The following is a 26609-nucleotide window of genomic DNA, read 5'->3' as shown; positions in this document are numbered from 1 at the left end:
AAGGATCTGGGGTTTATAGTGCATAACAAGTTGAATATGAATCAATTCTGCAGTTGCAAAAAAGGCTAATATTCTGGGGTGTATTAACAGGAGTGTCATATGTAAGACAATGGAGGTAACTGTCCTGTGCTATTCGGCACTGGTGAGGTCTCAGCTGGAATACAGTGTTCAATTTTGGGTGCCACGGTTTAGGAAAGAAGTGGGAAATTGGAGAGTGTTCACAGGAAAGCATTAAAAAAATGATAAAAGGTTCAGTAAACCTGATGGATGGGGAAAGTTTAAAAAAAAAAAACAAAAAAAAAACTGGGCATGTTTAATATTGTGATGAGACTGAGGGAGGGCCTGATAAGTCTCCACATATGTTAAGGACTATTATAAAAAGGATTGTGATCAATGGATCTTTGTCCACTGAAGGAGGGGAAAAAAGTAATGGGCTTATGCAGAAAGGGAGATTTAGGTTAGATATCAGAAAATTATAATGATAGTTAAGCGCTAGAACAGGCATCCAAGGGATGTTGTGAAATCCCTGTCAAAGGAGGTTTTTAAGAACATGTTAGACAAACCCCTGTCAGTGATGGTCTAGGTTTTTGGTCCTGCCTGTGGTATGGGAGCTGGACTTCATGGCCTGTTAAGGTCCCTTCCAATCCTACACTTCTGAGTCTATGAATTCCTGGCTCTACCACAGATAGTGTTACCTTGGGCCAGTCACTTAACCTCTTAAATGTGGCTGCTCCCCATTTATAACATCGAGATGTTGTTTCTTTTTGCCCACTCTGTGTTTTTTGTGTCAGAGACTCAATTTTTTTACTATATGTATGTACAAAGCCTAGCCCACTAGGACCTCCTGTTCAGGTGGGGCCTCCAGGTCCTATTGTAATCCATGTAATAAATTATAATCATCAGCTAACACATCTTATCTCTCTCTGTCATTAGAGCAACACTACAGTGAATTAGTTACTGAACACTAACTAGTGTCCTTAAACATCTAGCTTCCTTCCTGACCTGAAAATGTCACTTAGGTGAACTTTACCCAAATGCTCAACATCTTACATCCCTGAAAAAGTAGGCTGTCTGGCTAGATTTATTTCCTTTACCACTCCAGCAGGCTTTTCTAATATCAAAGATTTATTCCCCACTTTTAAAACAGCACATGAAGGGTTAATAAATGTACATCAGGTGGTTCATGACCTTAGTACATTTTCTCCCATCACCACCCCTCCCCCCCAGTGCAGCATTTTCAATCAGGCCAGGGCTTCTGGCTGAGTCCTTTTAAAGTCTTTAAAAGACCGTGAGAACTTCAGTTGCATCCTTTTATTCAAAGGCAGGATATTTCCCTGAGTAAGCAGCTTTTCCTTAAATAAAACTTTTCCAGATCTTAGAACCAGCCAGACTGCTGATGGGAATCTGGAAATGGCAGATTCTTTGGCCTAGGGCAATAGACATGGGAGCACATCTAGTAGAATCCATTTTGAAGGCTCACAGTACAGTGTCAATTCCCTCCTTGAGTTCTGCTGTTTCCTCTGTATCCCCTTTCTGTGTCCTTTCAATCTTCTGCATCTCTGTTTGACCACTCTTCCGCAGAAGGGACTTTTCATATTTGGTTTTAAAAAGTAATCCATGACCTAAAGAAGGAAATAATAAATTTAAACTGAAGTGTCTGTGCAGTGGGGAACAAAGCAGGCTCCTGGCCTTGTGCTGTGGAAAATGTTATGCTTTTAGCTTGCAGATAATCCACCCTCATGAGGGCTTCAGAAGGAAGAGACGATGCGAGTGTTACGTTAGTGCTCTGTTATTACAGTGACCAGTGCTAAGTAAAACATTTCCATGAAAGTTAGGACACTCAGAATTTTAAACTAATATATTTCTAAAATTATCACAATTATGCAAAGGACATAAAAATGTCACACCTCTTCCATTTTGATTTGGACAGTTTGTTTTTATATAGGCCCAGTGGCGTGGAAGAACAGCATGAAGTGGTGGGGCTATACTTGCCTGGACAGTCTGCAGTCTCTTTAAATGCTCTTTTCTTACAGCAGCCTCGGCATAGATTAAATACACACTTGTTACCCTGAAAATAGACAGACATACACCAGTTAGGTCAGTGGTGAAAAAAGCTTTCACTGAACTGTTTATGAGAAGCACAACTGCAGTGATGCGCACGCATAGCTTTGGAATACAGCTGTCATAGTCTGGGTTCCTGCAAACAGTGATAAGACAGTCAAACTGTATGGAGGCAGGGGATGCAAAAATTAAGATCTGCCTGCTGGGTAAATGCTGTGTGTTTCTAGGTAGTGATTAAAGTTCTAGAACAATATTCCATCTCTCAGGAATTGCCCCTCCCAAACAGGAAATGCTCCTGAATAACCTCAAATCTTGTAGGAAACTAAGACACACAGAAAAAGCTCTTTCTAAAAGGGTTTCAGTTTCTCTTTAGAAGCTTTATTTGAAAAAAGTGCCTTGGCCTATTATTTCCTGTCTTTGTCTAGCGCTCCCCTGAAAATAAATATTCATTCCAAGGCCATTATTTCCATACTTTATTTCTAAAATATGCCCACATTTGGGGAGATTAATGACATAAGGCATGACCCATCCGAGGGGGGAGGGGGTGAGATTTAGAAGATGTGGTGGATATTTTGTATCTGCTATATTCTATGTAGTTAAGCTCATTTCTGGTTTTCATTATTGGGGGAAGTCTGTGCAACATGACTTGCATGTAAACATTTTTAGATGGTGCTACAGCAAAAAAGAACTGACAAAGGTGCTCTTTGATCCTAAGGGGGTTTTTTTTGTCAGTTAAATTAATGCAGAGTTAGGGTTGCTGTGTGGTGTCTCATGCTGTTCCAGCACATCAAAGTTCTGAAAATGAAGCATCAAGGTTAGGCCAATGCCACCTTAACTCTGTTCCCTGGAAATTGTCGCTGGGAATTAGCTGCATGCACTCTAGCTGCAGACACTGTTTGGTGTTCCTGAGTGAATAATGAAAGGCTTGGCTGGAGCAGCTTGGCAGAGCTGCAGGTGAGAGATGAAGCTAGCTGAGGATTAGTTTGAGGAAGAGGGCAGAGATGCAACTGTGATGGGAGGCAAGCAGGGCTGGGCTGTTCCGCTTGTTTGGTCTGAGCTGCCCCTGCCTACCACTGTGTGAGAGATCAAAGGAAAGAGGTGCCTTGAGGTACTCCATTATGCCTTATTTCAGGACTGCGTTTGGTAATGTATCAGAAGCCGTGCATAGGTTCTTTTTGCCAGGGGGATTGTCAGCAGTGCGGTGTGAAATGGGCAGGACACCATTAGCCGGATGCCTGTGGCTGAGTGTATGGGTTGTAAAAAAAATGGAGTTGATGGTGTTGCAAAATTTTGCACACACAGGATTGTTTCTGGGGCTTAGGCTTAGTGTTTGAGTGGCGGGCAGGCATAGGGAACTCCTGTGGCGTAGAGCTTGCCTAAACATGAGTTTTTGCCTTAGCAAAAAGATGGCATTAGATAGAGTCCGTCCTACAGTTGCATATAGTCCCTGAGGCTGCTGCACGGCTGCAATGGTAGTGCAGTTATGCATGTGATGGGGATATTGGGTCTTACAAAAAGGAGCGTTACGTGTGCAGCAACATGGACCTTAGCTCATTTCCTGGTTTTTTTTCAGATGTTTGAGCATCACTGAGCTTGACAGTCTGGCCCAGCATGACACCCATGCTCCATTCTACCATCACTCGTGATGGTTTTTTGTCACTGAATTTTGTTTTATGAAAGGAAGACTTTTTTGGGGGGAAGGGGGTAGGAGTGGTCACTTAAGCATGTGTAGTCAGCAGGTAGGTTTGTAATGCAGATACTCCTATGGTTAGGGAACCAATACCTCTGCTTTTTCATCACTAGCTCTCAGAGCCCTGGGAAAGACAGGTCAGTAATATTAACCTCATTTTACAGATTGGGAAACTGAGGCAGAGCTGTCATGATTTTTCTCATAGTCACCTAGTAGGCCAATTAGAGCCAGAAACAGAACCCAGGTCACCTGTGTTGCAATGACGAAGTGAAATAACTCAATGTTTTCAATATTACTTCTCCAGAGCGGTATAGGGGCTGTGCACAAACGAAGCAGCATTGCCTAGCTGCAAACAGAGGACAATCTGTCATGGTTTGAGCCGCAATTGCACACACACAGTGGCAGAAGATGTTAGCTGTTTGCATTTATTTTTTGAGGGGACTATAGGTAGAAACCCCTTCCTCATATAACCCCCAATTTGTGATCTCTCAGATCATCCTCTTCAGGCACAGCAAATGTCAAAACAATCTGAGTAAGCATGAATGTTTTTGGACACTTAAAAGAACAGCATTCTTGCTCACTCTACTGGTCCATCTGGCCCCCCCCATCTCTCATCTTCCACTAGAGGCCAATGTCAGATACTTCAGAGGGCTGACTAGAGCAGGACACTTACTGAGTGATCCATGCAGTGGCAGCCAGTCTAAGCAGGAAAGGGTTGCCAACCTCCACTGTAGGGAAAATGGCACACTAGAGTACCACTATATGAAATTAGTCAGCAGAACTGCTTTGCTGTGTCCATCATCCCACCAGAGGATGAGCCTGCAAGGGGGACTTTTTAGGGACACTAGGGGAAGGGATTCTACAAATCCAAGTGCAGTGCAGACAGCTGAGAGAGCAGGGAAGGGGCCCTTTCATCATCAGATCTTAGTTGAATCAGAATGCTCCATGGAAGTAAAGACAGTGTGAAACAATAGCTCTGAGAGGTAGGAACTGCTCTATTTAACTCCATGGATGTTCTCATCCATTCTCTCCCCCCAGTTCCACCACCCCAAGGCCACTGCTTGAGAGCACCTGATGTACATGAAAAATGCCCACTGTCAATGTCTCATCTCTCAGCACTGTGTGCTTGGCACATGTGTGTTCTCAGCGCGCGCATGTGCGCGCGCACACACACTCTCTCTCCCCCCCCCCCCGGCAGATCAGGGCTTCCTCAACTGCTGACGCACATGGTGAGCCAACGAGGGATTCAGGCCCCTTCTGGGGGACAGGGGCCCCAGATCCCAGCTTCCAGGAGAGGCAGAGAAAGGGCTTCAGACACACCCTGCTTCCTCCCCCACCAGCAGCTCAAGGTCCCCCAGCTCCCTTGAGAGGCAGAGAGGATTGGATTCCCCCAGCTTCTGGCTCACCTGAGAGCAGGAACGAGAGGGGCTCAGACTGTCAAATATCAACAGCATGGCAGGGTTCCCCCCAGAGCTTTGCACAGACACAGGAAGGGAGAATGTGGACTGACAGCTACCCCTCCCACTTCATCACTGTTCCCAGTAGCCCTCCCCACCCTCTGACCTAGCCCTCCCCACCCTCTGACCTGACCCCCCCCATCCCCATTTATATCTCTCCCCTTCCATCAAACATGTGGCTATGTAATTTTGAAAATAGTTTGAGTCACTTCTAAATTTTCTGCTGTATGCACATTATAAATAAAGCTCCCCTCTGGCAGAGGCAGAGTGTAGCAACATGTCTCTTTCATTTTTCAGAATTCTGCCAAAGTGTGGATTCTGAATTTACATTGCCTGAGTATCTCAGGTTCAACAGCCACAGCACTCCCCTGTAGCCACCTCGGCGCTGTGAAAATGGGCTAGCTCACACCCTTCTTAGGTTCTCGCGCTACACATGCACACAGTGTAATCTATTGAGCACAACAGCACTAGGCTGAAGCCTCACTGCAGCTCTCAATGCTTTGTTGACTAACATTTTCAATCTTATTTCCCCAAAGGGGTAGTGGGGTCTATGCAGAGGCCAGCACTTGAAATTGTGTGTGGGCCAAATCAGAGCCATGAGTTGACTTGGATGGCTGGACACACAAACATTTGGCCTGCAGAAAGACCTAGTGGCAGAATATACCACCCTGAGGCAAAACCAAAGTAAGTATCTCTGAAAACTCTTGCTCAAATGACACCCCCCCCCCCCCAAATATGGGTCACTAACCCTATCCCACAACTCCCTGAGACACACCAAATATAAAAGCAATCTACGTAAGCATGCCAATTTTAGAGCACTTTGAAGAGTTGTCCTTTAAACAGAAAGGGCTACCACACTAAAGTGGAGATCTACTAGGTTTTCTGTTCTAATCAGCAGTGAAGAAATGCTTTTATTATAGATCTATCTTGCTAGAGAAATTTTTCTGGTTAATCACTGCCTGTGCATGGTATTACAGTTCCATTAAAGCCCTCCCATAAAGCTCCAGCTGCCTAGACAGGAAACCAGGTGAAACATGCTTATCAATCAATAACATGCATGCCTTATTGCTAGCTAGTTACTTTCCCCTCCCCTTATTTATCTGTTTTGTCTTGCCCTAACTTAAAAGTCTAAAACCTTTGGTGCAAGGACTCTTAATCATGGCTGCATAGAGCCCAGCACAATGAGACCCTAATCCTGAATGCAGTCCTTGAAGACCCCCAAACAATAAATCCAGCTAGCTACACACCCAAAGTAAAGCTGCTTAGCAACTCAATCTACTGACCATATCCAAGTCAGAGTGCTAGAAGATTTAGAATTCTCAGTCAAATAGGCGAAGTGCAAGTCCAACTGTGAGTGGAAAGCACCATAACTGCTTCTGCCTCAAAACATCACACCCCAAATTTTGAAAACAAAAACAGTGCTTTTCTAGGATTGGTCTATTTGGACTGAAAGCTCTTCATGCCCCAGACTGTCTCTTGCTGGGTGTTTATAAACACTAGCACAAGACAGCACTCTAACACTGCTAAGAGTAGCAACTGTAAACAATAATGAGAGAACCCAAGACCCCTCACTTGCTTCACCCAGGCAAGGCAAAGGGCACTGAGTTCCCCCAGCTGTAGCATAACTTAGTTCACAAGAGCAAAAAGAGTGAAATCCTAGTGCCCTTTCACTACAGAATGGAAAAATAAACCAAATTACTGTGCAACCAACAAAAATTTTTCTATAGGAAAGCACCAGCTTTTTACCAAAAGAACATCTGTGTAATTAAGGGGAAAATTTTTAATATACTCAGGACTGTACAGTGGCCACTTGCCTGCTCTGTATTTTACCACGGCCTCTGAAACTGCAGCAGTTCCCCTTCACTGAAAAGCAATCAAAGTGCCTCATGGCTCTGGCCTTAACAGTATGAGAGTGTCTACACTGCAATTAAACACCTGTGGCTGGCCCATGCCCGCCAATGTGGGGGCTCACAGGCTCGGGCTAATTTGGACTCAGGCTGGAGCCTGACTCCAACCATCTATAGTGCAATTATTGCACAGGCCAGCAGCAGGTGTTTAATTGCAGTGTCAAGCTACTTAGACAACAGAAACTTAGGGTATGTTAGCAGCACTATACCCACCTCATTCAGCAACCTCAATGATTTCTCACTTTTCATAGGAACAGCTGTACTCTTAAAAAAAAAAAATGTATTTGTATATGTTCACACTTGGATTCCAAATACTCCTGCTATTCACAGAATGGAATAGGTTTCATTCCACAGTGTTGGTTTGATCTGATATCCCACAAACAAATGTTTCATTAGTGGAAGCCTCAGCACTGATGTGTTCACTTTCTCCTCCAATTAAGGACATAGCTCAAAATCTTCCTGTTCTGTCTCTGCCACTACCAGGCACAGACACAGAGTTCGAGTCTCATTTAAATCTAATGCAGTCTGATGTGTACCTTTCCTTTCATTCGTATTTTTTTCCTTTTTATTTCCTGCTGCTAGGGCAGACCAACTGCTTTTCCATACTCAGTCACTGGAAAGTTTAAAATATTAATCCTTCCAGAAATAACCACAGTATAAGCTTTATTATCTAGCAAACAGTGGAATCCTCATGCTGCAATTAATACAAGTTCAGTTGGTCACAGCTTTGCTTTCAAGTGCGCTTTGGGGACTGATATTTAGCAATTCAAACTCCTGACCAGCAGCTGCTGAAAGCAACAAACGGCAAGACTGCTCTTTCAAGGAAGAAGACAGATATAAAGCATCTAGGATAATCTACTTATAGGTCATCTTTACCCTAGGCAATAGTGTCCCCTCAGCACCTGATATCATCACTTGCCTAATTAGTACAGTGGCCTTTGTCTGAGAAGCAGATCCATTGTTTGCATTTAATCAGAGTTTAAACAGCATGCCTTACTGGACATTTGAAAAGGAATGGACCTACCTTTGGGTTTCCACAATGATCACATTTTGCATATTTAGCTGGAAAAGAGAGAGAAATTTGGTCTATGATTGTCCCAGACAGTGACTGATATCCAAAGGAGAACAGCAAATTCAATGCTTCAAGATGATCAACCTTTGCAGCCAGAAGGTGCATTTTTAGGCAAAATATTTTACACATAGGAAAAAAAAAATCAAAAGCGATGAAAAGATTTTGCTGAAGTTAAAAAAAAAAAAAAATTCTCTGGGCTCTAAGACCAAACATGGAAATATCAGTCCCAATGACTTTGTTTGAGAAAGTTATAAAAAGTTGGGGAGAGGAGAAGAAAAGAGGGCTGTTTAAAATTGACACTGCATTTTAATCTTAAAGATGACTGCATGCTGTTATACATGAGATGAAATACATGATTTTGCTGTAAAACTGGAGATAATCTGCCCCTTTCATAATCAATCTCCCCCTTCCTGATCAATGCCACTTAGGCTGAGTTTTTTGTTCCCAAGGTTTCCCAATCTCCTTTCCGCTCTAATTGTAGGAAACTTTCCACATAAATGGGAATAAAGAAGAGAAGGAGGTAGTTTACATTTGAGGGTGATGCTAGCAGCCTTCTCACTCCCTTGTGCCAGTCAGGATTAGGATAGATTGTCTTACGTTTCAAAGATGGATCAAAGCTTTTATTTGGATTTCTCAATTTTTTCTTTTGTTTATTCTTTGAGAGCATATCAGAATTTCCATCTTCCTCATCCTCCAGGGCTCGTTTCCCTCGCATGCCTCCTGCACTCCCACTAGTTCCATTTTCCTTGCATATCTCCTTTGGCCTGAAATAGTTGAATATCATTGTAAGGTAACAGAAGAGGACAGCTGGGTGTTCCTTTGTCAACAGTGCTTTTACAGACGCCTAGGCAAAATGAAGAGTCTACCATGACTGTCACAGATGAGACGCTGCCCTTAGAAGCATGAAAGAAAAGCTAAAATATCAGGATTTTTTTTTTGAATAGTTCAGAGTTCTGAGGCCGCTATTAAAGCAAAAGGCAGGGCAGCAGCATCCAGTGGGTGAGTCAGTGAGTGGTGGGCAGTTCAATTAGTCAGTTTCATAATTCCAGGAAGAATTAAGCGGATAAATGTTTGCACTGAAACTCTGTTGGGTAGTCATCTCCTGTAACCCAAGTTTTCACTCTAGGTAGGTGATGCTAGCAGTTTATATCAGAGATGATTGTGTGTTTGTGTGAGATCTTTTTAAAGGGCACTCAGTTCCCATCTCTACTCCACTGGTAGATATAGGTGACAGATGAACGCTGCTACAGCACATTGTCAAGTAGCAGAATTTGCTTCATATGTAGGTCCTTATTCTAAGCTCTAGTTAATGTATTTTACTTTTCACTTGCTAGAGATAGATAATAAACTTGAGGAACGAACCAAAAAGGGAAGAGAATTCACAAAAATTGACACCCTTCTGCCAATACCTTAGTTTTTTCATTGAGATGTAATTTTTAAAAATTCTTTTTTTTTTTTTTAAACTTAATCTTTCAGGGCATGCAAACTGGAAATGTGTATTCTGAGGTGGTGGCATACATGCAGCCTGTCCAGTGAACTCTCCTGGGGTCAATGCTAGAGCAGGCAACTCACCCTGGCCTGACGTACGGCTGACAGATCCAATGGAAGAAAGGCAATCCTCCCTTTGGCTTCTCTCCTTCTTTCTGATTAGCTATTTCCTCCTGCAAGATATAATTGCAACCAAAGATACCTATTCAGTTTTTCTAGACGCCCCATTTTCTAGACTTCCCCAGTGGTAGATACCCTGAAAGGTAGGGATAGGATACAGAAGGCCCTAAACAAACTGGAGGATTGGGCCAAAATAAATCTGATGAGGTTCAACAAGGACAAGTGCAGAGTCCTGCACTTAAGACAGAAGAATCGCATGCACAGCTACAGCCTGGGAACCAACGAGCTAGGCAGCAGTTCTGCAGAAAAGGACCTGGAGATAACAGTGGATAAGAAGCTGGATATGAATCAGCAGTGTGCCCTGGTTGCCAAGAAGGCTAATAGCATATTGGGCTGCATTAGTAGGAGCATTGCCAGCAGATCGCGGGAGGTGATTATTCCTCTCTATTCGGCATTGGTGGGGCCACATTTGGAGTATTGTGTTCAGTTTTGGGCCCCCCACTACAAAGGATGTGGAGGGCAACAAAAATGATTAGGGGGCTGGAGCATGTGACTTATGAGGAGAGACTGAGGGAACTAGGCTTGTTTAGTCTGCAGAAGAAAAGAATGAGGGGAGATTTGATAGCAGCCTTTAACTACCTGAAAGGGGGTTCTCGGTGGCAGATGACAGAACAAGGAGCAACAGTCTCAAGTTGCAGTGGGGGAGGTCTAGGTTGGACATTAGGAAAAAGTTTTTCACTAGGAGGGTGGTGAAGCACTGGAATGGGTTACTTAGGGAGGTGTTGGAATCTCTATCTTTGGAGGTTTTTAAGCTGCGGCTTGACAAAGCCCTGGCTGGGATTATCTATCTGAGGTTAGTCCTGGTTAGTCCTGCTTTGAGCAGGGGGTTGGACTAGATGACCTCCTGAGGTCCAATCCAACTCTGATTCTATGTCGCTGCTATCCTAAATTCCCAGACGGGCACAAAATGAAATTAAATTAACACACACCAACAGTTACAAATGAAAAAACCCACCCTCAAATAAAGCTATGGAAAACACAGCAGATTTGAATACTAAAGAGAGAAATTTGAATCTGAGGGGCCAGTATAATATTTAGCTAGCCAGGTTGTGGTGATGTTAGGTTACAAAGTTCCGAATGAAGATCAAGTGCATGTGACACAAGCAGCTTTCCTCCAAGTAGGGTCACTGTTACTTCAACTGCTAAGGCCCACATTGGTACCTGACATCGTAGCTTCAGTTCTCTGTTGACATCTGCAATGCCCTCTAGTGTCTTCACTTTTGCCAGTTCTTCACGAAGCTGCTGGTAAACCTGCAGCCTGAACAAATCCCAGACAGTTAGTAGTTTATTCACCATCTTTCAATTGTGATGACTGAACAATTCCTTTACCAGAGCTATTTATAGCTTTTTCTTGCCGCATTTGCCAACTGTTAAAGCGTTTAGCTAATTTCTCCTTCAAATCCTGTCTTCTCTGACTTGGTTCTGCAATTAGGTCAGAATGTGAACTCTGTGATACCATGCTCATTTACGCAAAAGAAGACTGAAGTCCTAACATTATTAGGAATATCATATCAATGACTGGATATCTAAAATCAGAGATTTCATAAGGCTAATTATGTCTGCTAGCATCCAGAATGAAGTGGCGCGCAGCCACTACTCCGGTTTCAGAGAAAGAAAGAATCAGTTTCCTAGGGATGCATGCGAAGATTAATTGCCTAAACAAACATCTTTCCATGCAGACAAGAAGCTAATTTAGCACCAGCAAGATCAGCCAACCTTCTTCCAAAAGGCAAGATATTTGTTATGCCGGGTGAATTCTCAAAACAGTGTAGTGCTGTAGACATACTCACGTGTGATGCCAGAGCTTGAAGAGATGCGCCCTGACATAAGACAATGGGCAAGGATATTGGTGTACTATCTCCAGGTACTCCTCGGTCATCTCCCATACCACAGGGTTTCGTCCCTCAAACAGAGCTGGGTTATGAAGATTACCTTCTGAGCAATAACAGAGAAGAGTTATAAAAATTTCATTTCAGGGTAAAGTGGGCAGCAAAACCTGTTGTGTCAATGGGCTGGACCAGCTCTGGCCTGGCCTGACCACATAGCCAGAGAGAAGTCCAGCCAGAAGGGACCAGTAGATCATCCGGTTTTACCTGCTGTATAGCACAGGTATACAGTTTATCCAGTTACCCCTGTATTGAATCTAATAACTTGTGTTTGGCTAAAACATCTCCCAGGAAAGTATCCAGTATCAATATGAAGACATCAAGACCTGGAAAAATCCACCACTTCTCGTGGTAGTTTGTTCCAATGGTTAATCACCCTTACTGTTTAAAAATGTGTACCTTATTTTTAATCTGAATTTGTCTGGCTTCAGTTTGGAGCCATTGGTCCTTGTTATGCTTTCTCCACTAAATTAAAGAGCCCTTTAGTACTCAGTATTTGCATCCCATGAGAAATGTAATTGAGTCCCCATTCAATCTTTTTTTCGATAAACTAAACAGATTGATCTTTTTAAGTCTCTCATGTAAGATATTTTCTGCAGTCTTCAAATAATTTTTGTTTCTTTTCTGCACTGTCCCCAAGTTTTCATGATTTATCTGCCCTCAAATCCAGCCCAGAAGGGGATCCCTGCTGCTGGGTTGTAGCAGTCTAACTTCCACCCCATGATTCAGGCCCTTCGCCACCAGCATGGGCAGCCTTCAGTGGCGGCCTCTGTTTTATATCCAGTTTTGCTGCTCTATGGTGACACCTTGATCACAAGAGCAACACCATGGGTTTAGGAACTGCTCAGCAACAAACCACAGACCAAGACTCAGAGGATTTCAGGCATCTCTGCCCACCTTTCATTACCACAAACACTCTCAGAGCTCCATGATCCAATCCAGGCCCTCTCCACCATTCTCACTCTCATTATCTCTAAAAAAAATATCAACTAGCCTAGAAACAATCAATCATAGTTTGTATTAGAATGGAGAAAAATCCACCACTCTGCTGAAACATTCATATCATCAAGTTGTGTTCATAATTTAAATAAATTACTATATAAATTTTGGCTGTACCCTCCCTTTTTGATCTTAAAATTAAATCTGGGTTTACAATTAGACTGTAATCTTTTCCAGGCAGGAATAGATATAGCATGTTTGTTCAAAATCCAGCATAGTGGACCCCAGCCCTCATTCTGACTGGGATCTTTGGGCACTTCTTGATAGAAATGATAATAATGGTTGGAAATGGGGGCACACCCTTAAGGATGGATGTGATGAGAAGACACCAACATTTCAGTCAGTGCTGCTAGACAAGAGCCCTACCACACGTCTCTGTAACCAATAGTCTGGGAGGGTGTGGGTTTTGTTTGGTCTCAACCTTTTTCTATAACCTAAGGAAATGTATTAAGAAATGGTCATGTACTGCATTACTCCTGGGAATTATTACATATGGGCTAGATCCAACACGAATACCATTAATCAATCAGCTGTAACTAGATCCCATTAAATACTCAAGAGTGAAGTTTCTAGGTCAAAATTTGAAACAAGGCATCATCATGCCTAACTTCTCAAAGCCTAGAAAATCACTGGGATTCATACAGTCTGAGGCCTTTGCTATATGGCATGGCAAATAATATTTCTTTTTGAGAGCATCAGCAGGGTCTATATGGGGCACTTAGGTGCATGCACGTTAGAGAGCTTTACAAATGCCACGTCTCTGCTGCACTTTGCTGCACTGTGTAGACAAGCTTGAGTAAGGTGCCTAGGCTCCCTATACAATGAATGGCGAGAAATAGGCATTTAAAAATGGTATTCACAAAAGTGAGCATGCTAGGCGACTTCTCATCTAGTGAGGCAATGGGGAATGCCAAGGAGAAGGACATGGTTTTAAACCCCACGCCTTTCAAGGAGCTAGGTGCCTAAATCTGGGCTGCAGGAAGGCACCTCTCTATGCTTGGGATTTTCTGTTGCAAATCCACTCTTGCAATTAGGTGCCTATGCCATTTTTATAAGAGGAGCTGGGGGTAGGAACAGGAGGAGGAAGAGGAGGGAAGACGTCCCTCATAACACTTAGCCCAGGGGTAGAAGGGATTTGATCAGAGACCTTCCACCTCTCAGATGAGTGTCCTAGCCCCTGGGCTATCAGATAGTTTCATGTGGGGCTCTCAGTCTCTCCCCATGGAGCCTGATTCTGGGATTTAGGCACCTAGAGTCCTTTTGGGAATCTAGCCCTTGGGTTTTTTTTAAACCGGTTTTGTAAAATTTGGTTAACTTTTTGCTATTTCTACCATAGATTACAATTCACAAATTAAATTATAAATGCTGTTTTTTAAATGGCACTACTACTAGGGCATCTTACTTGGATTTTACAGAACTGCTATAGCAAAAGGCAAAATACTGAAAATTAAGAACCCGATCCTGCAAAAACTGAACCAGGTAACATTACTCACAAGACCAGTCCCTTTGACTTTAATGAGACTACTCACATGCCTGTAGTTAAACATGTACATAAATGTTTGGAGCATCAAAGGTTAAAAATGTATTTTTTATAGGCAGTTAGATTTTTCAAAAGTACTTAAGTGACGTAGGAAGAGTCTTGTGTGGGCAAAGCATTACAACTGTCTTGACTTGTGGAAGTTCAATATGTATCAGAAGGTTGTGCTGGTTGCAAATTTGTTTATTATTTTTTTTGTTTCAGTTTGCTTTTCCTCACAGTTAATAAGGCCACAGACTTGTCTTTTTCAGCATGGATGAGCACTTTAAGTGTTGAACTTCTTAGCAGAAAAAAGTATGTAAAATCTGAAATTCTACTAATAATTAGGAAGCTAAAGAAACCAGTACAAAACATTGACTTTAGCAATTTAAGACTATAAAATGGGAAGTAAGGAACTAGCAACATGTAAAGAACAAAATCTGATTTAAATTTTAAAAATCAATTTAAATAAAATCACGATTTTTATGCATCCTGATCAGTAAATAATCTTCCACCTAACAGATATAAATGGTGCTGTCTCAGTTGTGGGCTGTATATGTACCAACAGCAATATGGTACGTTTACAATGTTTTATGTTTTCAGAGCGCTTTACAAACATTAACTAATCAATCCTTATAAGCCACCATGAGATAAGTATCATTATCCCACTGGTACTCAAGGGGAAACTGAAGCAGAGAAGATAAGTGACTTGCCCAATCTCAAATAATGAGTCAGTGGCAGAATCAGAATTGGAACGCAAGAGTAAAATTTTCAAAAGCACCTCAGGACTTGTCTACATGGTAAATTCATGGGGATATTAGTGTAAAAATAGCTAAGGTGTGAATTTAAAGTGCACTAACTATTCCACACTAGCTCCCCGTGTGGCCACTCTTATTCTGCACAAAGAATGCCTTTTTGCAGTTTTGGTTAAACTGCTGCAAAAGACATGGTTAAGTGCAGAACCAGAGTGTCCACATGGGCAACAGCGATTCTGGGCTTCTTTTCCATGTAGACAAGCCCAAAGAACTATTTTCAAAAGGGAGTTAAGCAATTAGAAGCCTGACTTGGGCTCCCAAGGCCCAGATTTCAATGGCAGTTCAGTACCTAAACATCTTTGAGGATTTGGGGCTAAGTGCCCAAATCACTTTTGAAAATTGGACTTAGGTGTTTAAGTCACTGAGGTGCTTTTGAATATTTTACCCTCGGTCTCAAAGTCCCAGCTGCTAAATCACGCTGCTTTAATGAAAGTCATAAAATCCTCCAACAATGCCAAATATTTGGAACACACTGCTCTTACTAAAGGAGGAAGCAAGCATCTAGGTCAGAGGTAAGAGCCACATCAGGACAATGAATGTTAGTGAAGGAACCTAATGCTGCATCTGTCTTATACAAATTCCTTAGAGGCCTTTTGTTTGCAACAATGTCAGACACCAACCAGTAGCAACAGAGTCAATCAGCCCCAGCTGCAGCCACTGACAGCTGAAGCCAAAGAAGTCACAGAGGTCGGATTCTGTGACTTCACCCAACCTCCATGACTAAATCATATCCTTAGGGATGGTAGGCAAGTGGAAGCCTCACCTCCTCAGGGAAACTACATATATTAGTTTGTCCTGGTTCAAGAGATCAAATGAAATAAAAATTGTGTAACAATGACCACCCTGACATAGGGAAGGAGGTCACTCTTTTTTTGATTCAAAGAACTGACATGAAACTGCTGTCAAACAGACAAACAGACCTTATGCACTCTCTCCATGTGGAAGATGGGTGACTGCTTGATAAGCTAAGACCTATATGTGAGCTAATTATTGTTTTTAAGGTATGTTTTCTCTGTAATGCTTTTGTTCTGAATAAATAATACTTTGCTTTATGTAGGCTGGTTTGTCGCTGATTAACTCTGTCATTGCCCCCAAGAGAATAGAACTGCAGATGCTGAACTAAAATCAGATCTGCTAAGGTGAACATGGTGAATTGCAGGAGAAACTGCAGCCTAAATCCCCTCTCAAGAGGATGAGAGTCACGGGACAGCCCCCAAGGAAGGCAACAGCTAAAAGCCTGACACCTAAGTGTGATGCCCTCAAGGCCACAAAGGGGTCAGAAGTGCAGTTACTTCAGTAACTGTGACAGATAGTGCTGAGCTTTGGCCGCTGAAGGGAACTAAGATAAAGTCCAGTCTATGGATTACTGACTTCTGTTTGTTTCATCCAAGTCCATCCCTATCCCTATCCCTTTGATTGAAATAAGCAGATCTTATTCATATGATCAAGATGGTGCATATTGCAGCTTGATTAGCACATGGTGTCGCTTATAGTGCTAATAACAATATCTGAACAATATCTTTTACATGAATTTGTCTTTTAAAAACATGGATCTGTTCTGGCCTCCCTTCTCTTCTTCCTTGTTCAGGATTATGGGCCTTTCATTATCAGTGAAAGGGTAATTTTCTATAACTAGTGACAGAGTCATTCAATAATTTATGTCTAAAGTGATTAGTATAAATGGTAAACACTGTATTTTTGATTCCTCATGTTCTGACCGGATTAATCAGTGAATAATTTAAGCAAAAGGCATTGTATTTAGGAGAAGATGCCCAAAAGAACCACATTACAGAACATTTACCCACATGTTGCCATGGGAAACAGTCACAGACAGCTGATGGGACACTTTGTTACTAATACTTGTATTTCCATCCTATGACAGATTACAGAACATTAACAGAAAAATTCACCATGAAACACTCACTGGCAGGGTCAGGGTTTCACCTTAATGACTCATTCAGGAGACATTCATTTAATAGTTGCTCTGAACTACTGCAGGGCAATACAGCACTGAAAAGTTTGTGCCAATCAATTAAACTAGATAAAGTTTAAATCATCCACTCAATACTAGTTGAAGTCCAGTACAACTTTTATTATATTTTTATATTTTATTATCAGCGATTCCTGATTTTGATAAGAGACGTCAGTACGAGAGAGACGCATATGGAGAGGAGTCAGCTTGAAATCAAACCCATTCAGCCAGCCACATCTGAGTCTGGCTTTAGCTTCTAACAGATTACACTAACATGGATCCATCAAGGAGTCAGAAACAACCTCTAACAACAGTTATTATAAAAGCAAGCTCATTCTCCGTACCTGCACTCATGACACCATGCACTCCTGTCTTCTGAATACACTCTTCCACATCACTGAGGTACTGGATGTTTCCATTTGCAAACACAGGGATGCTCACAGCCTTCCTACACAAATGAAGAGAACAATCACATAAAACAAAGAAACAAAACTGCCCACAATGTGTTGAATGAATTAGAAACGTCTAGTGCTACCACAAGTCCCTGTTTCCCCTTTGATGCCTTTGTACATTCTGTGATCAAAACCTTACACTGAAACTGAATATGTTTAGCCAGAAGCTTGCCTAAACCCTTGGGTCTATGGATGGGGCTAAGGAGACTAGGCACACATGTGCATGCACACACTCTGTTGATATCAGTACAGGTGTACTTACCTCACAGCTTTGATATGCTCCCAGGATGCCAAACCAGCAAGAGGTCCCTTCTGTTCCTTAGTGCGGCCATGGACAGTCAGTAGCTAGGATGCAAAGTTACACTTAATTTTCAGTATACATGGATCATTAGAAAAAATATATATACAGCAGAAAATTCCTCCCTCTGCTCATCTATTACGAGGTGCCATAGAACTCCCAATGCTACCTCGACCACTGTGCAGACTCTGGTCCCAGAAATGCCACCAGCTAACATTCTGTGGCAGGGACTTGGGCATCTCTGAACTCTCCATGCCCTAACATGGCAGAGACATTTCTTGGGAGATTTTTTGCATTCCTGTATCCTTAGTTCTCTTAAGGATTTGGTATTAACTTTGGAACAAGTAATAAACATGGCTAAACCTATTACTTTTGGATATAAGGCCAGGCCACCATCTGTTATATTATCTCTTGTTTTTGATGGTCCCTTCCAATTTGTACAATTTAATTGGAGTTAAATCTCATCAAACCCTCCTTTCTATTTCTCATCTGTTACAAGGTATCTTCATAGAAACATTTCACACTTTCATGTTGCTTTGTACAGTGCTGTGCCTAGACTAAAATTCTCACTTCCCGTGAAGGAGACAGCATGGTGCAATGGTTAGAGCAGGGTACGCTGAGTTAGGAGACTCAGGTTCTATTGCTGATTCTGCTATTGACTCTGCTGTGTATGACAATGAATAAGTCACTACCTTTATGTGCCTCATTTTCTCCATCTGTAAATTAATATAACCTATCAGTTTCCACAAAATACAGAGATCTCTTGATGAAGATGCTTTATAAAGATATTTATGTCTAATGCAATAGTATAGGAAGCAGCAGCCTCCTTACCTGGCAGCCAGCCTTCTCCAGCAACTGTGCATACTTCACTGTCTTGTCAATTTCTGGGAAAACACGGATTTTGCATGTGATGGGAACAGACAGCGTCTCATGAGCAAGAAAAACTGGGGAAGGATTGAAAAGACAGGTAAGTGGACTGCACAACGCTTTGAAGAGAATCTATTCTCCCCAAGATCTATGCTGCAGAATGGCCTAAAGAGCCCGCACTCCTGCAACAACTGTAGTGTTTATACTACCCAGTCTACTACACAGACTAGCAGAATGGCAGCAAAGAGTGAAGTCAAAACCTGAACTGTAGCAGGAAAAGCATCAAATTCATTTACTGTGCCTCCTCCCCCTTTTCCTCTATATCAAGTTCTCATTCTCCTCACTTTTCAAGGCCCTTAACAGCTCTCATCTTCCTTACTTATTCACTCTTTATTCTTATCACATCAACCATTATTCCATCTGCTCTGCCAATGCCAGTCTTGACCTCCCATTTATCCACTTCTCCCAAAACGGTCTTTGTGCTTCTTTCCTTGCTATCTCTCATGCATGGAATGCCCCTCTGAACTGACCTATAAAGTCACCATCCTCTTCTCAAGACTCACCTCTGTCATAATGCTTGTGAGAAATTTTATCATCCTACTAATCAAGGCTAAATAGAAGGCCTGTTCACGATAGCCAATATAGACTGTGTCTTTTGTGTGAGAGTGTGGTCAGCACTCTGTATATTGTGGGGACTACCAAAATAAAAAATAAAGTAAGAATAAATAAAATGCCCATTAAATTTCCCCTATATTATGTTCTCACCCCATTGTCTCCCAACATGAAACCTCAGCTAATGAGGTCCTATTTGAGGACTTACTCATTCTCTGAAGAAGAGCCCACTCCTCTTGCAAGAATGCTCCATAATGACCTGTAACAGAATAGCACATTATGGGACTGGCACAGACAGACAAAATGATGATCCTGAAGGGTTCTGGTTTGTTTTTTTGTTTTTTGTTTGTTTGGGTGTTTTGTTTTGTTTTTTTACACACATGCACACACACAAAATTCCACTCTTCGCCCAAATTGGAAGAGGTAGATCATTCTGCTTGACATGATACCCCAGTTTCAAAGGATAAATAATGAAATCTCACATCCTACTCTCTCTAGTTCTTCCTAAGACTGACCAATGTATTGACACTGTCAGTTCAAAGTCCTATTTTCAGGGTTTTAGAACTGGCATGTAAAAAGTCACTTTGGGTTTAAAGGTTGGCAGAATTGAAGGGTCTATTGTCTCTGGATACCAGTTTACAGTTCCTGTTTAACCCTTAAAAAACAACCTGTGCTCAGGAAAACTGAGCTGAGGAACAGATTGGCAAACTTTTGATTCTTTTCTCTTCTTCCCAGCTAAAATGCCCTGAACCCAGCCCAGAATTTCTGATCTGTCTCTTCCTCCCCACAGATACCCCTGCAGTCTCCTTAACCCTCCTGCAGCCCTTTCATTTTCTTAGAAGTTAATTTGAATGAGCTCTGTATGTGCACCAGGGACACAGGAGACCCTAAATGTTGACCTGCAAGAGATTATTTTAAAGGAAGTCTTATTAAGAAGTTTGACTGAATAATTAAAATAAAGTTTTCTAGTTTCTGATACTTGGAGGTTTTCTTAAACCCCTTTAAACATTTAAAATGACACTTTCTGGACATTCTGCATACAAGAGCTGGCTAGCAGTGTTTGTAAAACTACACTTCATGCAACTCCATGAACATTTATTAGTGCACCCAGTTTTAGCGTCAGTTTCTTACAAGGTACTAAACTCATTCCTGGTTAAAATGGGTGCAACTCTGCTGATTTAAACAGAATTGCCAGCCACATCAAGGCTGGATTTGGTGCTGGACTACCATAGGGTAAGTTTAGATGTGTAATATGTCACTGCTTTGTTCATTCAGAGCTCATGTTTGCACATACCTCTCTTTGCAATCATCTGAGGGCAACCTAAATTCAGGTCTATGGCATCACAATAATCCTGAGCCAACAGTGCGGCCTGGACAAACACTTCAGGGTCATTAGCACAGAACTGAGAAAGATGTACACAAATCAGAGTTAGGCAATGCTCAATTTCAAGTACTGACAAAATATTACTATTGCTTATAAAGGACCTCATTGCTATAGTATATGGACACAATTTATACATCTTACATTAGAAGCACAGACTATTTCTCAAATAAAGGGAATATACAACTGCTGCAGAGCCACAACTTTAACACCCCCCAAAATCCCCACAAACAAACAAACAAAACACCAAGAACCAGAAAGCTTAGCATTGCTGAAATTCCAAGCCAAAATTAAAAGAAACCCTGGCCAAAATGATGCATCTTATAACACATTTTATATATAGCCAGGCAAGATGAGAACAAGTTCCAAAGGAGAGGACTTACTATCCATAACTATCTCAAATAAACAATTGAAGTATTCTGGATTTAGACCAGTGTTTTGCAGAAGAGAGGAAGAAAGGATGTCTCTGAGTAAGTGGGTCCTGAGCCCATTAGGACTTTGTAGATACCAATCAGCAACATTACTTTCCACAGGTGCATTGTTAACCAGTGCAGAATGTGGAGCACAGATACAATATTCTACTGCTCAGTTGTTCACAGTCTCAAATTGAATTTGTATTTAACATATCAGAAATACCAATTTGTCAAGAGCAAGTGTGTTTTCATTTTTTGTTGTTTTGTTAAAGGGGACTCAGTCAGATAGTTTAGGCCCTAAATTTAAGCATTTTAAATAGATTTAACAAAGCCCAATATTGACAAAAGTGGTTTGATGATTTTTTAATGAAAAACAGCATGTTTGGATGCATCCTTCCCCAGCAGTGTGTAACCCAAACATTACTTCACTAGTCATGAGAGAAAATGAAAACAGACTAATCAGTTTCATTATCCAAAATGAATGAAATATAAAAACCAACCCGCATAACTGGGGATGTTACAGGGCAAAAATGCTCTGTAAGGTAGTCTGGGTTGTCTCACCTGTGCCTGATTTACCTCCCAAGGCATGCAATTGAGAACCAGGACTGCTGGGAGATATAAAGGCAGCCTGTGCGCAATATGTGAGTGAGTAGACAAAAGAAATGGTGTGATAAATGCAGTAATAGGGGTGAAGGTAGACTAGGTCTAGCTCCCAGGCAAGTTAGTTCAAGTAGGTAATAGTTTTGGGGACAAAGTGACCATGGAGACTAAAGAAGGTATCTGCTTTGCTTATTAAAGTTTTGATACTGAGGCTTCAAAAGAAGAACTGGGCTTGCTATGCTTTGTGGTGTCATCTACTGAGGTGGGTCAGAAATGCCTGCGTGGGGGGGGGAAGGACTGTTGAGCCCTGGAAAAGGGCTGAAGGAAGCTGTGGACTGGGGTAAAGTATGATAAATAATTATGGAGCCTAGGCAACAGGCTGTGACTAAATAAGAGGCTGTGTGGAAAACTCTTATACCCTAGAAAGGGGAGGACTGATGATTTAGCTAGACAAACCCAAAACATTAGAGCAGAGGTTTCCACAGTGGTATGTGACCTTGTTGGAAATGGTATCCTGTAACACAGCAGTCTGTGCTCTTTAAGGAGTAGTGGGACCTAGAGTCAGTCAACCCCTGTTCATCATATGGGCCCTTTAAGGAAACAGCTATTCAAGGGAGCACCAGACTAGCTGGGAAATGGGGTCAGGTGTTAATCAGGTACCTCCTTAACAGGACAGAACCCAGCTGTTGGGTAACTGGCAGGAGGACAGAGTGGGTACAGAGGACTCTGAAAGAAGTTTGGTGGGCTGGGGAAGCCCATCTGGACTACAGCCCCAAAAAAGGAGGGCTGGGGGGCCTGAACCAAGGGGATGAAGTGTGTGAGTTCAAAGACTAAAGGAGGCTCTGTTGTGCAGGATTGCCACCCTATATATTGGTGGCTGGGGAAGCCTGCTTGAATTGCAGTACATTCCCATGAGACAGGGCTGTGGAATCCCTTTGCACTCAACTCCTTCCCCCTTGGCAGGGACTGTGGCAGAGACTCTCCAGAGAGGGCAGAGACTACAGTGGAACTAGGAGAGCTCCTTGGCTTGGACAAAACCAGAAAGCTGAAGCCTTGTAACAAGAGTGAATTGGAACTGAAGTTGCCTGGTGCTCAGGTAAGGCTCAGGGACATATTTTCAATAGAAGACACAATGCCAGATGGCTTCTCAACAAAGGAAGAGTTGATTGAATGGTCACATGATGGTGGACTATCTCAAATTCAAAGTGCAGTCAGGCAGCTTTTGGTTGAACAGTAGAGAGGAGTTTATCCTGATATAGGACTGAATTCTGAAATGTCTGATGCCTTTGAGCACTACCTATCTCTGCAAGACTGGTTTTTCTGCTTTGATTGCTATTAATAGCTAGTACAGGACAAACCTCAGTGCAGAACTGAACTTTTGGCTGAAACGTAACCCATATCCCATCTGACATAAAGCAACTAACTTCTCTGAAGCAAGCACACCCTTCTCATTAATGGCACTTTTTTAGTATTCAGTGCTACTAAATATTTTGTATTTACCTTTTGTAAAAAGGTAAGCAAAATGAATTTAGGATTAGAAGAAACTTCAAGTTAGACCAGTCAAATTCAAGCCATTGACTTAGTTCTGCAGCATACCAAAATATATCAAAATGTCACTTATGAGATTTATTTCCTTGAGTAACAATTGTATTTGTTACTCAAATACAAATAATTGCTGCTGCTTTTTGATTCATGATCTAAAAATTTGAGGTGTTTAAATGTTATGTTTTAGGCTTCCTAGAGTTTTTTACTAGGGGACTGGAAATACTTAAGTCTACTAAGGTCTAAAGTAGATGTATACAAAGTTTGCATGTGGTGTTTCGGACAGCAGTTTTTTAATAAAATGAATCTAAATGTGGGAACCACTGCACTAGAGCTTGGGCAAGACACCAAATTACCTGCCCAACCAAGGGGGAAACTGAGGCATACCAACAATCTTAATGGGGAAGGTTTATTACTGCTGCTACAGAGGAAAGTTAAAATTTAAACATCCAATTTCAGTCTAAGATTTATTAATAAAGAGACTTTTAAATAAGTTCAGTTGACAGTCAAGTCCTAGATTCACTCACTTCAGAAGGTTTCCTACTCTTATTTGTTTATAGTGTGTCTCAAGAATCCATTGCTCTGTTTCTACCCTGAAAGTTCTTTGTTGGGATGTCCTCCTCTACCATCTCTTTCCTCAACAGGCAAGACCCTAGCGGGGAGACAAGCACCTTTTTGAGAATCTTAGTAATGATTTCAGGTATATGGCATTAGTGAGTTTGTACAGCACTTCAAAGATGTAAAGTGCTATAAATTACTATTCTGGAGCAACATGCTCTCCCAATTATTTATATAATAGTAGCTCTCAAAATATACCATAAGAACATTCCTGAAAACAGGGGCCTAACTCGCCAGAGCTTACAATCTAAAATTAAAATTGCTTTTAGTGACTTTACCTGCACAATCAGGGGTCGATCCTCAGGGCATACATCACAGTACAAATTCTCTTTGCGATAATTGGCATCTCTGACAAAGACCTGAGCATGCAGCATAGGTGTGTAACATAACTGGGCTCCATGGCGACGGCTGAGTAGTCTCCAAGCTAGTTCACTCTGATCCACCATGGGAGCAATTATATAATGAGCACCTTTCAATGTGTTTCTCCAGAACTCAAACCCCTGAAGCTTTGGCATCTTACCCAGACTAAAAGGAAATACAGAAATAATTATTATTCAATCCACTCAATTATTTTTTTTCAAAGTGTAATTAATCATGAGGGGAGGCAAAAGAATCTGACAATCTTTTCCTAAACAAACAGCAATATTTCTTGTGTCATGTAAAGTGTGCAAAGAAGACTGGGATGGGCACCTTAAGAAATATTATAGAGAAGTGTACAGAAGACTTGCTGAGTCCTGGTTGTGATAACAGTTGTACAAACAATACCCCAAGACATTTTTTTCCCCAAAAAAACCCCATCTACCCCTCCTTGTGTGTCTGTCTCACAAGAGAGCTCTGAGGAGGAGTGTCTTCTCAGAGTCTAGGAGGTAGCAAATTTCTGAACTATTCAAGTCAAGCTAAACCCCTGCACTTCAACTTAGTGGTATTATAGCCACACGGTGCATTACCCACATAAAGATTTCTGCCTTGCCTTTCAGGTAGATAACAGAAATGTGGTGATGGCAGTGGCAGCAGCAGCAGCTTTAAAAAGTCAAACTGCAGAGCAGCTTAGGAGTAAGTGAACTGGAGGTGAAAAGTCTATAATAACTATCCTGCCCCATAGTCAAACCTGACTTGCAAGAGAGGACTCCAGCTAGGAGCTTAGAAGAAGAGAATTCTAAAACATCCTGTGACAATACATGAGAATGAGGATGAAATCACAGGAATAAAACTTGTTTGCAGTGATTTTGTAACTGTGTTGGTTCCAGATTATAAAAGAGACATGATAGGGTCTCTCAGGAATAAAACTGCAAAAGCAGGAACAGATGAGCCCTAATTAAAGAAAAATAAGTGCAAAAGAGAGAACTTCTGCTTTGAACTTTAATTTATACTAAATAAAAAACCCTTTTCAAGGAAAGAGCACTTCAAATCAGCAACATTAAAATCAAGAGAAGGGGGATTTTAGGCTATTATTTCTCATACTAGATTTTCTTGTGAGGTAGAAAACCGACAGTCAAAAGAGCAAGGAACAGATTGCACGTGGTGGGGAATCTTGGGGCAACATGTAAAGGACTAAATATTTCAGAGTGGTTAATATGTTGCTATTTGAGTGTATTTGCATAAACATCAAAAGCTCTAAGCACCTTTACCATCAATTAAATAAATAAAAGAAAGCAGGAGGCTCCCTGAAAACGGGAAAAAACCCACCTTTCAAGTCCAGATCCTTATCCTGGATATCTGCCCTTCAGTCTTCCCTTCCTCAAACCCTGCAAAAATGATGGGCTTTACAGTGTGTCCCTGAAGGCCAACAGCGGCAGGAGATTTTGGCCCAAAGGGTGGGGGATGCCATGGTAAAAGTCGTGCCCTGACACCTCCCTCTCACGCGCAGAGCGCCGGCCTGACTGCCTCCACCAACGCCAGCGGCAGAAGCGGGGCACGGCGAGAGAGTCTCTCACGTAGGCGGCTCTTAGACCCTGTAGGGCTTCCTGGGACGTAAAGTGGTAGCTGGCGGCAGCAACGTCCACACAGCCAAGCGGACAGGGCACAAGGCCCGGGCTACCACCGGTACTAGAGGCTGCTGCCATATGGCCCTCTCCCGGGTGCTGAATCCCGTCTTCACACCGGCTCCCTCGCTAGCTCTAGCAGCCTGGCCCCTGCTGTCCAGATGCCCCTTGTGCCCCGCCCGCACTCGCGCTCCGATCACCCTGCGCTGTCCCTGCCTCAGTCGCCGGCTCCCCGAGCGGTCCGGTCTGCCCCCCTGCCCAGCCGGACGCGCCTGACAGCGCCATGGCTGGCTCAGCACACCCGGCCGGGAGCCAGCGGGGCCGCGCACAGGGGATGGAGCGGAGCGGAGTGGTGACTGCCGGGCCAGCATAGGGCTTCAGGCCGGTCCCAGGCGTCCCGCCCCCAACGAGCCCAGCACGGTACCTGCTCACCAAGCCGCGCTCCGAGCCTCTCGGAGGCCGGAGCCGCTGCCGCTTGTGGGCCGGGAGCAGGAGGCTCGGCCCCAGGCTGGGCGCTGAGGCGGCCGGACGGTGCCTCCGCCATCCCACTCCGACCGGCACCGCGGTGCTACGACACACACAGGCCCCCCCGAAAACCGCGGCGCCGCCTGAAGGGGCCGGTCGGTGAGACGAATAGCCTGAAAGGGGTCCCCGATCCTCGCACCCCCCCCTCCCGAGAGATGGGGGTTCCTCGCCTCGCACACCGGTGTGTGTGTGTGTGTGTGTGTGTGTGTGTGTAAATGAGGTTTCCTCCTCACAGGCATCCCCGGGTGGCGGGGGACGGCGGCATGTGCCTCATAC

At 42.7% G+C, this 26609-nt stretch overlaps 2 protein-coding genes and 1 long non-coding RNA gene across 5 annotated transcripts in view; 2 read left to right on the top strand and 1 right to left on the bottom strand.

The window, feature by feature from the left end:
• GPS1 (G protein pathway suppressor 1) overlaps positions 1–16123 on the top strand; it is a 45825-nt gene extending 29702 nt beyond the window's left edge. The window contains exon 15 of the transcript XR_010919531.1: positions 14482–16123. The gene's annotated coding sequence lies outside the window, so the exon portion shown is untranslated. The remainder of the gene's footprint in view (positions 1–14481) is intronic.
• Positions 985–26337, bottom strand: DUS1L (dihydrouridine synthase 1 like). Of its 3 annotated transcripts, none has more exons than XM_067547118.1 (15): positions 26233–26337; positions 25513–25571; positions 24105–24351; positions 20567–20675; positions 19481–19531; positions 18625–18737; positions 17758–17840; positions 17388–17491; positions 11646–11787; positions 11017–11113; positions 9760–9848; positions 8785–8951; positions 8140–8177; positions 1993–2068; positions 985–1622 (listed from the first exon to the last, which is right to left on the bottom strand). In XM_067547118.1, exons 3-15 carry the CDS (start codon positions 24339–24341, stop codon positions 1477–1479), a joined length of 1452 nt encoding a protein of 483 aa, XP_067403219.1. In that variant the 5' UTR covers positions 24342–24351; positions 25513–25571; positions 26233–26337; the 3' UTR covers positions 985–1476. The 3 variants fall into 3 exon arrangements, with proteins under 3 accessions (XP_067403219.1, XP_067403217.1, XP_067403218.1); XM_067547116.1 differs by having other exon boundaries at positions 11646–11790; positions 26233–26334; XM_067547117.1 differs by having other exon boundaries at positions 11646–11790; positions 26241–26258.
• Positions 21724–25064, top strand: LOC137152499 (uncharacterized). Its single transcript, XR_010919535.1, has 3 exons — positions 21724–21928; positions 22630–22762; positions 24804–25064. It is a non-coding gene; the product is annotated as an uncharacterized lncRNA (long non-coding RNA).
• Positions 26338–26609: the final 272 nt, after the last annotated feature.

Source organism: Emydura macquarii, unplaced genomic scaffold (genome assembly GCF_026122565.2).
Source record: "Emydura macquarii macquarii isolate MOO-44397 ecotype Brisbane River unplaced genomic scaffold, CSIRO-AGI_Emac_v2 contig_1230, whole genome shotgun sequence".
In the NCBI taxonomy this organism is placed as follows: Eukaryota; Metazoa; Chordata; order Testudines; family Chelidae; genus Emydura; species Emydura macquarii.
Note: the sequence above shows the minus strand (reverse complement) of the source record. Positions and strands in the feature narration are given on the sequence as shown.